This window comes from Phasianus colchicus, chromosome 6 (assembly GCF_987193195.1).
Source record: "Phasianus colchicus chromosome 6, bPhaCol1.hap1.1, whole genome shotgun sequence".
NCBI classification, from domain to species: domain Eukaryota; kingdom Metazoa; phylum Chordata; class Aves; order Galliformes; family Phasianidae; genus Phasianus; species Phasianus colchicus.
Window position 1 is genome coordinate 6,717,017 of NC_143441.1, and position 14,006 is coordinate 6,731,022.

General features: G+C 36.2%; 1 protein-coding gene across 1 annotated transcript in view; it reads right to left on the bottom strand.

Moving 5' to 3' along the window:
* Positions 1-3,361: 3,361 nt before the first annotated feature.
* The window catches only part of DPY19L1 (dpy-19 like C-mannosyltransferase 1), a 48,604-nt gene continuing 37,959 nt past the window's right edge, over positions 3,362-14,006 (bottom strand). The window contains exons 19-23 of the mRNA XM_031590470.2: positions 12,947-13,066; positions 7,740-7,914; positions 6,824-6,923; positions 6,280-6,405; positions 3,362-5,263 (exon numbers count right to left, since the gene is read on the bottom strand). Of these exons, the coding sequence (XP_031446330.1) occupies positions 5,107-5,263; positions 6,280-6,405; positions 6,824-6,923; positions 7,740-7,914; positions 12,947-13,066 (678 nt within the window). The 3' untranslated portion in view covers positions 3,362-5,106. The remainder of the gene's footprint in view (positions 5,264-6,279; positions 6,406-6,823; positions 6,924-7,739; positions 7,915-12,946; positions 13,067-14,006) is intronic.

The window sequence follows — 14,006 nt, forward strand, 5'->3', positions numbered from 1 at the left end:
CCTGGCGTCCTCTGGGCACCGCACTGGGACTGCAGGGGGTGCGTTGGAGGGCCTGGAGGTCCTTGGGGCCTGGTGCTGGGGTTTTGCACCCGGAGGATGGGAAAGCTGATTTGGGGCTGTTGTCAACTTGTTCTCTCCTTGGCCACAGAATGAGTTGTTGGAGGTGAAGCCAGGCCTTCCATGGCAGCGCACAAAGAACAGCTGGATATCAGTCATGCCCCCACACGTGGTTTGGATAGATTCAGTGTCTGCAATCTCTGGGATAGGGGTATTGAGCTTAGGGACAGAGGTGCACAAGTAGCTGTCCCCCATCAGTTGACCCCTGTGTGCCTCACATAGCATGAAAATGTTCAGATCTCAACAGCCGGTGAAGAGGGGATGGCTGCACAGGGGGCTGGGCCTCATGTGGCCCACAGGGCATAGTTCAGACACACCAGCAGTAATTTGTTTCATGTTCTGCCTTAGGCCAAAAGGTCAACTTCTTTCATAGTGATCAGTCAGCATCTTCTCATACAATAAGAAAAAACATTATGAGACATGACTTCCCAAGCATTTCTGCCACAGCTGGGATGTAACTGTTAATGCCTGATCCAAAGACCAGGGAAGTCAACCTAATCCCCTCCAAAAGTCTGAAGTCGGCCTCAGTATGATCTCTATGCTACCACCAATTTCTGCTAAAATGCTGGCTATCCTGCCAGAGTCATTAGCCAGATATGAACCCAATACTACTCAGTCACTGTGTGATTTCTAGCTATATCTCTTGCTCTATTAGCCGTAAATGTTCTCCACACGCTCTAAGAGGAAGCATTAAAATTGCCAAACTACTCTAACAACTGACAATTTCATAAAGTATAAGAATTTCATTTATAATAGAGAACAGAAGCACAAGATCAAGCAACAGAAGCCAATGTCTGAGAAGGCAGAGATTCTGAAACAAGCAGATGGATTCCATAAAATCACCCAGAAAATATAAGTTGTTCTTTCAAGGTTACAGTAGTACTATTTGACCTTATTTTTCTGCCACTCCACATAAGAGCAAGGAAAATCAAGCTGTGAAACCAACAATGTTTGTTATTCAAGTAAATATCTGATTGCTCATCCCTTCTGGCTATGACATTTTAAGTAACTTAAAGTCTCCTTGAATAAGTATGTTGAAAACTGGAATTTATCGTGTCTTTATGAGAGGTGAACAGATTATGTATATATTAATAGGAATGGCAGAAAAAAAACACATTTTAGTCACCATAAACTGCAAAATAAGCTGAAGAACTGATAAAGCAAAATCAGTAACCCCCGTATATTGAGACAAAGGTGAAGAACCTGAAGTTTGAAAAGCCCGTAAGACTAGTCATTTATTTCCTGACATGGAAGGAAAATCCTTTACTACTCAACACAAAAATTTATAGAGAACCCTTAAAAATGGCTCATCTTTCTCCCCTTGCACTTATCACTTAAGAGTACATGACTTAGTCCATGGAATTTCATTAATGGTTTCCATCTGCTTAACATAGAAGCCTGTGTGACCAACCAGCTACACTCTTGAGACAGCATATGAGCTGGATGACTTTTTTATTAATGCCCATGTTCAGTTTCTCTATTTTGCATTGTTTCTGGCAAGTTGAGAAAAGTTTAATTCCATTGCTCTGCACAAACTCCTGATGCCCAATCACAACTTTCCATTACCAAGTAGCAAAACTAACTTTGCTCCACACAAACTGGCTAAAAGCTGTTTCCATGTCACATCTGTAATCCCACTCTCTTCTTGGTACATTGATAAATCTCATGCAGAAAAGCACTAGCATTAGTTCTTATTTTTTTCATTTGTCCTGAGATGACTCAGGAGCACCTTATTCTTTCAGGTTTAAAAACAGCATATTGTTTCACTGCAGCCCTTCATATTTTCCAACTTAAATAATGGCATCTATAAAAACTATGCAACCGTGCAATTGGAAAGCACAGGTCCCAAGCCATAATTAACAATTTGTGATTGCTTTCAACACTGCTGCTTGCTCTTACTGAAAGACTTGGGGTGAGACTTATGCTGTAGATCTCGTCTTAATCATAACAATCCAAGATAGACTGATTAAGTTCCACTATTTACTGGGAAAAGAAAGAAAGAAACAGCAAAGTCATTTTTTTAAATGGTAGATGAGAGTGAGGACGTTCAAGGCAGTACTGAATAGGATTCAACATCTGTGTTTCATTAAGGTGCTTCATTTTGCCTCCTCACTAAATGTTACAGTTTCCATAATTAACAAAAGGTTGAAACCTGATTGTAAGTGTGCCTACTGCATAAAGAACTTTATACATTCAAAGCCAGCAGTTTTTCAGATGCCAGTGGATATACCTGTATGATCAAATACTACTGGAAAGCAGTTAAGATTGTTTTCAGGTACTGAAGTATTTCAGTTCTGTGCATAAATTATACCAAGGTCAGCACACACTTAAAAAGTGAACTTGAATTACATATTTATTGCTCAGGATCTTGCAAACTTCAGCGACAGTTAAGAAATTTCAAACTTCCCTTTTCTGGTTCAATTTGCAGTGATAAGCATAACATTAATGTGGAATCATAGAATATCCTATGTTGGAAGGGACCCACAAGGACTGAGTCCCAACTTCTGTTCCCACACAGGATCACTTGTGTGTAAAATGCAGAATTATTTGAACTGAAATTCTTCCCCCTGGAACTGAGAGAAAAGCAGTAAGATAACAGGAAATCTCTAACATGATAGATCCAATTAATTCATTCATGTTTCTTCCTCACAATCATATATTGCATTTTACTCTTTTTCCTATTAATTATGTATTACTAGATTTTATCATCTTGATACAGATATTTCTTTTATAATATTTGGGTTTAAGACTGGTTCAAAGAAAAGGTCAGTACAACATCCCTCAACACAGGACAAAATTTTACAAAACAAGCCAGGACAGTCTTGTTGTGTACTCACTAAACAAGCCATCTCATCAAATAAGGTGCATTATTATTTAAGTACATCTTTGAACATCAACTTTCAAGTGTTTCTTCAGTCTATCAGTAGATGACATTCACTTTTGATTACCTGAGTTTAGAAATTTAGATAAACACCATCACTTTGAATTGTCTTCCAGGCTCATTTGGTGTCTAAATAGTACATGACATTTCCTCACTGCCTTTCCATATATACCTGCAGTGATATTCCAATTAACAAGGAGGCTGGAAAGAAGTACGTGAGTCTGTTGTAATCATCTGAAACACTCCCATGTACTGCTTAATTCAAAATTCAGCTTCAATTATATCTGCTGTGCTAACCGTATTAAACTTCATTTTAATACATAAGAGCAGAAATGTAACATCCATCAGAAACATGAGAACAACTTCCATCTTTTTCTTTTTTATTTAACCACATATAAGTACATGTCAACAGTTGGCGTAAATTTCATAAAAATACAGTACCTTTTTGTGCTGTAACACTAGTCACAATGTTTATATAAATATTTTTTTCTCCTTCCTTGAATTCAATTAACATTTTAAAAATCAACTTCCCAAAAGCCCCCCCCTTTTTTTTTTGATATTTTCCTTATATAAATTTTTCCAAAATCTATTCTGTAAAAGTTAAAAAGCTAATGTATTTTCAGCCATTCTCCCTCACCCTCTCAGCAAGATTTTAAAAAAATAATAAGTCTTAGAATACTGATTAGCTGTTACACTACAACTTTATCATAGGTTCCCATTTAATTAATCCTTTTTTACATATGATAGATGCTATTCCTATAGCATCTAACATTACCAGATGCTATTAGGGCTGTAATAGACTAGCCATGTCAATAGACTGATGTCAGAACAAACAAAAAAAAAAACACCCAAAAAAAAACAAAAAAAGAGAAACATGAGACTTCAGAAGTCTTAAAATGCAGAATCACCAGTACTGTGATACTTCCCATGACAATAAATATACAGAAATTCTATGTCTATTAAAGAACTGACGGGTGTACTAGCTATCTTGGGAAGTGAATTCTAAGTCCTTTATTACCTATAATGTTGGTGTGACACCAAGATGACAGAAAAACTGAAGAACCACACACCACTGTCTGACTATACCCATATCACAGTATCACAGTTGGGTTAAATTCAATTTTTCTTGAATGTTGATGATAAAATCCAGGCAGGATCTAATAAAGGAGGAGGGGGGGGGAAGAAAATAGAGCATGAAGTTTGAAAGTCATTTCTTATCAAGTTAGGCGCTGAAGGTCTAGTTAAGGCAGTGAAGAATTTATTTTAGTATCTTTCTAAGGCTATTAAACAGATTTTTTTTCCTGAATAAAGCATTTTCCCTTAAAAAATTCCATTTATATTATGCCAGCTTATTCTGAGTGCATAAGAATGCTAAAAATCCTTAGACACCAAAAAGCTAAACTATTGCTTGCTGCAAGTATTACCCTTATTAGTCATCATTTTTAAAATCAATAAGGTTCCAAGAACATGCACCTAAATAATAAAGTTTCAAATCCACCTACAAACTTTTTCATTTCAAAAGCAAGCTTAAAAGCATGTGTTAAGTGATCCAAAATGACCAATGTTCTTAATTCTGTCAAAGAAAAAAAAACAAACTTCTCTCCGACGCGACTAGTGAAACTATGCAACTTTCAAGAGAATTTCTACTAAGTACCACCTCGTCCAGAAGGGCGAAGGTAGCAAAAGGAACATGAGAAATGTGATGCCAGATGCAATAGCACCATTCCTTTGTCTTAAGCTGCTAGCACCAAAGCTTTAAGAAAACTTGCTTTGCTAAGACATTCTGACAGTCCCATTTCACAATATCATTGGTTCTGAGAATGAAGGTACTTTCCATAGCTACTTTTAACTCCTTTTGGATCAGTGTTAAATAAGATGTGCAAACATATAATCATTTGCATAGCAAATCTCAAGGGACTGACCCTGAAATAGAAATCCAAACTGCAAGGTTTAAGATATTTCTATAATCAGAATTCACTTAAAATGGTAAAAAATAAAATACACACTTTTCCATTTTAAGTCTAGTAAAAAAATGTATTTCTTGTTTAGAATCCTCATAGTAACTAGTTTAAAAAGTTGAAAGATCGATGCTTCACTGCATTGAAATGTTACTCATTTGGAATCTTCAAGACTCTGTAATTGCTGTTTTCAAACACTGTGATGAAATATGGCCTGGAATCCTGGCTCATCAGGGTACATAAAGGAATTCGGCCACTATTAGCAGGATCTTCCACATCCCAAATTTCAGGCATACTGCAACCAGGCCTAGAAAATATTTGGATATGAGAAATGAAGAAATGCCATTAGAGGGAAAAAAAAAAAAAAAAAGCATTTAAGCTTGCTGACTGATTTTTTAAACCTTTCTATGAATTAATTGTGCCTTCTATTTGAAGTTTATGTGTATACTAGAAATTCTTCTCAGATTACAAAGTCAATAAATATACTAGTAATTCATTAAATTTGATTGCTTTTGTGGTTACATAATAGCAATGGATTTAGAGAGAACAGCACATATGAAGAAAGAATTCCTACTATGTAGAATGTATTACCAGACACCCTTAAAGCTTCCTATTAAATGAGGGTGTTTCTCACATTCCTGACATATATAAAGCTCACTAATTAAAACACGCACTAAATAAAGCATCTTTAAAAAAAAAAGTATTACATCCCTGCTTTTTTTTTTTTATTAAGGCACGCAACCAATATAAATTCTCTGCAGTTACCTTTCAATGTTAATATTGCTGTAAGCTTCCTAACCTTGGCAATGATAATACCAAAGAAATAAAATAGATTGATTTCATTTTATCCTTAATGCAAATAAAACAAGTGACCTTGTCAGAAAGGCTCAAAAGAAAAATTAAGGTAGATAGCATACCTTTTTCTTACAGTCTAAATGTGACAAAATTTTCAGTGACCACCACAAGTCATAAAATTCTAGTTCTCAAACCACGTTATGCTCTGCACCTTATAATCATTCTGGGCTTTTATTATACATTTGTGTCTGTTCTTGCTATCACAGAATGATTGTTTCCTTTGGGAACTGTTGTAATTTACAGTGAAGTTTAAAAATATATAAAACACAGCTTTTCAGGTGCACATGAAGACCATGAAGTTACTAGAGTTGATTATACTTCCCCAGCTAGGAGAAACTGGAGGAAAACGTATTATGGGCACTTTTAATAAAGCACAGATTAACATTTCAATGCTACTGCCTGATCCAAATCACATAGTACATACTTGGATGGTGTTTAATTCCTGTGAGAAAGGCAGAGATTACTCACTTCTTTCTGCTTACGCACAACGACTCTTCTAGAATGTAGTAATTCACCCCTAATTTTATTAATTCTTTTTTCACTTCTTTTGCAGGTTTTCGACTGTACATGGAATACACTATTTTAGTTCTGGCCCTTCAAAAAGAGAAACATCATTAAAATTCAGCTAATATAGCAATAAAACATTCTTTAATTTTAGGTTGCACAGGAAGGCTTTTTATTTCATAAAAGGGCTAAAAAAAAAAAATAAGATCTTTAAAAAAATCTGCTTTAATCTGTGATTTCCTCACAGATGCAATGACTCCAAAAACAGTATACAGAGCTCTCTGATGTTTCTGTACCAGGAAACAACTATGGTTACTTTGAGTAGAAAATGTAAAAATGTCAAGAGCAATGCTTTTGAAATGTAATATTCAAGGCTAGATACAAGATACTGGAATAAAATTTACTACATAACATGATGCCATTCCTACTGCATATTACTCACATTAACAGAATTAAGGGATTTATTTTTTTTTTTTTTATAAAAAAGATCCCCAACTTCGATATGTACCTTAACCCTGCATCTTCATAATGCGGATGGTTTACAACAGGACGAAGTGCTGACAATTTAACACTTGCCATTGTAGGCATTGCTCCTGCAAAAACCGCATCTGAAAAACAGAGTGAAAGGCAGTTTGAAATCAAGATTGAAGCAGTAAAAGCAGAGAACTATTCTTCAAATAACTCAAATAGCAATCCTATAGAAAAGCATGAAGAGGAAAAGTTCTTAATCCTTTTGAAAAAGCCTTATACAGCACCCACAGCATATGCACAAAATCATTATTTCTTTTTAATTTTAAAACCTTGATGTCAATATAAGTATTTAAGATAATTAAACATCTAAGATCAGAGTTTTAATATATTTTATTTTTCTTGGATTAGTCGTAGACTGTATTAATTACAAGAATACTGGATTTTTTTTTGGTCATTTCTCACTCCATTGTTAAATGAGCAATAAAATGTTAGACTTCTTTGGACTAAGTGCCTTTTCTTGCTTTTAAATTTTTTGTTTCCAGATAGTTTTATGAGACAACTTTTCTCTTTCATAAAAGAACAGAAGCAACCACAACACAGACACTTTGAATTATCTTCTAGAAAAATAGTGAGCATGTATCCACATAAAGAACCAGTCACGTAAGTAAAAACTTCCTTCAACTGGACTCTGCAAAAACAGTATTGTTGTAGAAGCACCTCTAGATTCGTAGGCTGGAGTCTAACAAAACTAGTTTTTTGTGGGTTTTTTTGTTTTTTTCTCCCCTCTGTTTGAGGCAACTTCTATTTGAAAGCCATACATGACTACACCACTGTTTTTGGATAGTCCCAAAGCACAGCCAAGGACAGTAGCAATAACTGCAGATATTCAAATTAATTTCTATAGCTGCATCTCACAGTAAGCAGCAAACAACATACGTTACTAAATAGTTTACCTTGTCTAGTATTGACTTGTATCCACTCTAGAAGTTCCTCCTGTGGCAAATTGCTAAATTCTCCCATGATGTTCCACTGAGTCTGAAGATTTGCTGACCCTTCTATTGCCATCAGTGCTAAAATAGCAAAGACCAATGTTTTGGGCTGGATTTTACAGAAGAGCCATCCAAACAACTGAAATACAAGAATTGATTATTTTCTTGAGAACAATTCAATAATAATGTATGCAGCACTCATTTTTATTTGTCCATAAGGAACTTAATATGTATTAGAATAGAAGACACCTTCTTCTATTGCTTCTCCACCACCACATTTCAGTGAAACCTCACAAGAAGTATTTATGTTTACTGAACGTTGTGCATCTATATTTTCAATACTACAAAAATGAAACTTGATACAAGTACAGCTTTTAAAGTTCTAGTCAAAATGTCAAATTCTGCAAGGAGAATTCAATAATGCTAACTGTATTCATACAGTATTTTATCCTCTACTTGCATCTAGAAGCAAAACCAGCGTCACAAACTTCTGAAAAATATAAATAAAAAAGCAGAATTTGGGCTAATGTTAGCTTACATCCTATTCTTCCCTTCCTTGAATTGAAAAGGCTAGCCCTTGCATTTTTGCCTACTGATTGTTTACTGTAGGCTTTAAGCTTATACTTTCATGTCTGAATATTTGCTATTTTTAGCTACTCTGAGAAGACTTTAGATTTCAAAAATATCAAATATTCAAGTAAACAAACATATACAAACATTCCACATACTTTCACCCTCTTTTTATTATTAAAATATGAAATGATAAAGTTTCACAGTAAGTTTATTATTAGACTATACCAATGAACAAGTAAGATTTTTTTTTTATATAAATGAGTCCTAAACTATTTGAAATAATATTGATCTCCCAAACTACCTCTCCAAAAATTTACAATTCACTGCTCTCATTCTCTAAGATTTGCTAAACAGTCTAACAAGATTAGCACTATCCAGGGAAACTTAATTTAACAAAAATGCCTCACTGCAGTGCAGGTCTGGATGGATGAAGCAAAATGAATTCATTTATTTGTTATTCTACAAGAGTAAACTTCATCTTTCACCAACAGTTGCAAAAATCTCAGTTCAAGAATATTATAGAACTTGAGTTCAATGGCTTTTCAAATCAAAGAAAAAAATCAAAAGAAAACCCCATTCCTGTCATGCTCTTGTAAAATCTCAGTACTATTAGAATTATCTGAATTTACCACTGTTATGTTTGTATAAAGAGCCCAGAAAGGTTGAACATATCTGCAGTGTAGAATCATAGAATGGCCTGGGTTGAAAAGGAGCACAGTGCTCATCCAGTTCCAACCCCCTGCTATGTGCAGGTCACCAACCAGCAGCCCAGGCTGCCCAGAGCCACATCCAGCCTGGCCTTGAATGCCTGCAGGGATGGGGCATCCACAGCCTCCTTGGGCAACCTGTTCCAGTGCCTCACCACCCTCTGGGTGAAAACCTTCCTCCTAATATCCAACCTAAACCTCCCCTGTCTCAGTTTAAGACCACAATAAATAAATAAATAAATAAATAAAGCAGCTTTCTTCTCTTTTTATTTATTTTTTTTAAACTGGATGCTGTTCCTCATGTTATTTTTTTTTATTATATAAATTTTATTTATTTATGCTAAATAGACACATTAAGTCTTGAAGTCTCTGCAACTATTTTTCTTTGCTCTCAGAATTTCACTTAGGATAGAAGAATTCCCCCCTAACAGAAGAGGAAACAAATGCATCCAAACAGTAACATCTTTATTGTCAATCAGGTGCCACAAGCCACAACACTGAGATACTGGAGAATATAAAGGCTCACACAATGGCCTGAAAGAATAAACCAAAAAATTCCTCACACTTACAGACTATTTCTAGTATCTTTTGCTTGTTTTAGATGCTGACTGTTCAAGTGTTCAAAGACATCTGTCAGACCAGCAAGAATCTAGCTCATTTTTTACAGGTATCAATCGGCACAAATGTAGGAAACATTTTGAAGAGGCAAACAACCCTCACAGACAGCAATACAAAGGAGGTATTTTTAGTTTACTTAACTTATTCACCTAAACTGTAGCACTCCTGAACACAGGTATGGACTTCTAAGGCTCAAGATAGGGCCACGATTACAGATCTTCTCATACGCTGTAGACAGTCATTTACTTTCCTCTCTATGAAAAAAATTGCAGCAATTTAAAGCCTTACCTTTCCTAGCATTCAACACCTATATTTTTTTCAACCTAACTATGACTTTAGGATGCTGAAAAGAAGGGAAAAAAAAATGAAATCACTAGACATGAGCTATCTGGTCCAAAGGGACAGCTCTGCAGAACATTTGCACTGGTAGGTTTCTGAGAATCTTGCTGTCACTTTTCAGCTGTAGGAATCAACAGCAGAACGACTAAGGGCCAAACTGCAATTGGAAGTAGAATAACTCACCTTGCACTCTTGTTCACTCCCATCTCTGTTTTTAAACGCTATCTTTTCTATTAACAGACTAGATTAAAGTCAGTGGCACAAACTAAATTCTAAAAAACTGAAACAACTTGAAAACAAAGCTGTAGTAAAATACTCTGAATGCATCCTTCCAAAATTCCCATGGTGACAATGCGAGGCCATCCCATAAAAACCAAAACGTAATGATTACTGGAAGCACCAGATTTCATTAACTGGCATGATGATACAGTAATAAACAAAAATCTACAATCCAGGATGAATTACTGTAGTGCAATTAGAGAACCACACAATCGTAGGAGTTGGAAGGGACCTCTGGAGATCATCTAGTCCAACTCCCCTGATAAAGCAGGCTCCCTACAGTAGGCTGCAAATTATTCAGATGCTTACAAAAATAAAATAAAATTCATCAAAAGTAGACTTTCACTAATATGCAACACCAATTAACTTGTGATAAAGAAGAAGCAGAGGAGGAAACAAACTGATAGAAAAAATACCTTGCAGCAGGGAATGATTGAGAAGAATGTTTTCTATCTTTCAGAGATTATTTCTCCCCACACAGCAAAAAAAAAAAAAAAAAAAAAAAAAAACCCCACAACAACCAAAGAGAGTAGGTCAAATTTATTGTTCTTCAGTTCCTCAGAAGACTGAGAAATGAAACTACGATTCACACATCAGAAATTTCTGTAAGAGTTTTCAATAATAACAAGGCAGAAGAGCCCATCAATTTTCTTCTAGGAAAACACACAGATAAAACTAGAATAATTAAGAACAAATTAATTTTGTACTGAATTCATTTATAAAGTAGACACTATCTGGAAATCACTTCAGAAGAAAGTGACAGACATTTTTCCTTTTCTGCTTTTCTGACTTTTAAAAAGAAGCTTCAAATTTCTTATTAGCACAGTAACTGTCTTCCCCAGCCACTGCTAGTCTCCCCAGTCTGTCACTTCTTTCCTTTCATCTATATTTTGTCCATAATATTTCTCAGCATCCACAGTGCTCATCTCCCTAATCTGTTCTCTTATTAAATTCAGCTCAGTATTAGTCATCACCTTTCACTCTTTCATGCTGGATACTCACTCTGTATGATGACGTGAATAATACTTTCCATAGAAGAAAATGACTGAGGTTGGAAGGGACCTCTGAGGATTATCTAGTCCAAGTTAGCTGCACAAGCAGGACCATCTAAATCATGTTGCTGAGGACCACACAGGCTACATCTGAATAACTCCAAAGATGGAAACTCCACAACCTATCTGGGCAGTCTGCGCCAGTGCTCAGTCACCCTTTAAGTGAAAAAGTGTTTCTCTGTCATGAGACAGAGCCTCCTGCATTTCTGTTTGTGCCCACTGGCTTTTGTATTCTAACTGGGCACCACTGAAAAGAGCAACTTCCTCCTCTTTGCTCCCTCAATACACACACGCACGCACTTACTGATGAGATCCCCCCTACAGCCTATTCTTCTCCAGGTAAAACAGTCCCAGCTCTTTCAGACTTGCCTTGTAGATGCATATTCTTGTACCTTTATCATCGTAATAGCCTTTTGTGGCCTCAGCAGTGCTAAGTGTAGGAGACTACTTCCTTTGACCTGCTAAAAATTCTCCTCTTAATGCAGCCCAGGATACCATTAGCTTTCTTTGCAGCAAGGACATACTCCTGGCTCATGTTCAATGTGGCATCTACCAAGTCCCAAGCCCTTTTCTGCCAAGCTCTCAGCTGGTCAGCTCCAAGCACTCCGTGGTGACTGGGGTTGTTCTCTCTTAGGTACAGGAGTTTGCACTTCCTTTTGGTTAAGCTGCATGAAATTCGCATCAGTCCATCCCTCCAGCCTGCTGAGGTCCCTCTGGATGGCAGCACATGCATCTGGTTGGTATACTAGCTGCTCTTCCCAGTTTTGTAACATCAGCAAATTCTGCCTTTATAACACACCTTTAATGAAGATGTTGAAGAGGACTGGACCAAATACTGACACTGAGGTATAGAGCCAGTTACTGGATTCCAATCAAACTTCATATCATTAATCATGAGATCTGGAACCCAACCACTCAGCCAGATTTCCATCCACCTCCCTGTTTGCTTCCTAAATGATCACTTAACTATTTCTGCAAATACAAAACTTATAAAGAAACTATTTAGACACAGATTCAATCAAACTCACATCTCAAAGATACTGATGCTGAAATACTGAAAGTCAATTCTAAGAAATTTAAATCTTAAAAAAAAAAAGACTAATAACATTTTGTGATATTGGTGTTTTGGGCTAGCAAAGTTGCAACTGAGTTAGGCACAGGACTTTTTGATTTTTAAGGCTGAAATGTTGGCAGGCTATAAGACCATGTAAAACTGCATCTTTAAAAACCATTCATACACACTGTGAGCTCAAAAGGGCCATGATAGTGTAAACTAACTCAAACACTGCTTGAATAAAATCAGTAGCTGATCAAAATAGTTTCAAGAGCATATAAGCGAGCAAGTAAAATAAAATCTACAGCATACCTCTCTATGCTCATGTTTAATACAACACATTAATTTGTATAATAATGCAGTTGGATAAGTTTAAATTTATTTGGAGAGAAGGGAGAACAGAACATCCGTAACCATATTTTTAGACTGCAATTTAGTGTAACTGTGATACTCAGATTCAGCAATTACTCATGGAAATTTCTTTTAGAATAAATATCGAGCTACTGGCATAAATACTGACATAGCTACAGGACTACATAAAGATCTTACCTGTTTTGAACACACCAAAGAAGCCATAACACATAGATGTGGTGTCAAAAATAATTTTAGTCTCATGATTAAAATCGCTAGGACACCGTACGCCAACAGCTGCAATGCATGGTATATCACCTGCAAAAAACAAAATATGTTTATATTTAACTATATATGAATATGTATATATTTATGTATATGTTTTTATATGTATATATACACAGAGAAGCATAATATTTACATACTTCTGGTTTGTCTCAAACCAAGAACTTCACTTTCAGTATAGCTTAAATGACAATTTTATCTGGAAAAGAGTCAAGGTGAAAGTAAAGGTTTTCACATTTCACACTGAATTCTGAAGTATCTATAGGAAGTAGAGGTAAGAAGCAGGATGGAGAAACGTAAGGAGTAAGAGGAACTGGAAGGATGGCTGGCTACGAAGAAGATTCTGAAACCGAGTGCCCTGGTTTCAGCTGGGACAGAGATGACTTTCTTTACAATGTCTAGCATGATGCTATGTTTTTGCTTTAGGAGAAAAACAATATTGATAAAACAACAGTGTTTTAGCTGTTGCTGAACAGTTGCTGCAAGGAACCAAGAACATCTCAGTTTCTCAGCTTCTTGCACTGTCCTACTAGCTAGGAGATGGAGGGAAGGGGAAGAGAGCACAAGGAGCTGAGGAGACAGAACCAGAACAGCTGACCTGAACTGATCAAAGGGATATTCCACACCATATGACATAATGCAAAAAAAAAAAAACAACAACAAAAAAAACACCTATAAACCTGAGGGGAATTGGCCAGTGGGGCAGCTGCTGCTTGGGGACTGGCTGGGCATCAGTCAGCAGGTGGCTAGCAATTGCTTTGTGCCTCATTCATTTTGTGAAATACATATATACATATATATATATATGTAATCTTTACTGTTATTTTTTTCTCCCTTTTCTGTCTTACCAAATAGCTTTTATCTCAACCTATGAGCTCTATCCTTTTTTTCCTGTTTTCTCTCCGATCCCACTGGAAGGTGAGGAGTGAGAGAAAGGTTGCATGTTGCTGAGCTGCCTGTTGGGTTAAACCAC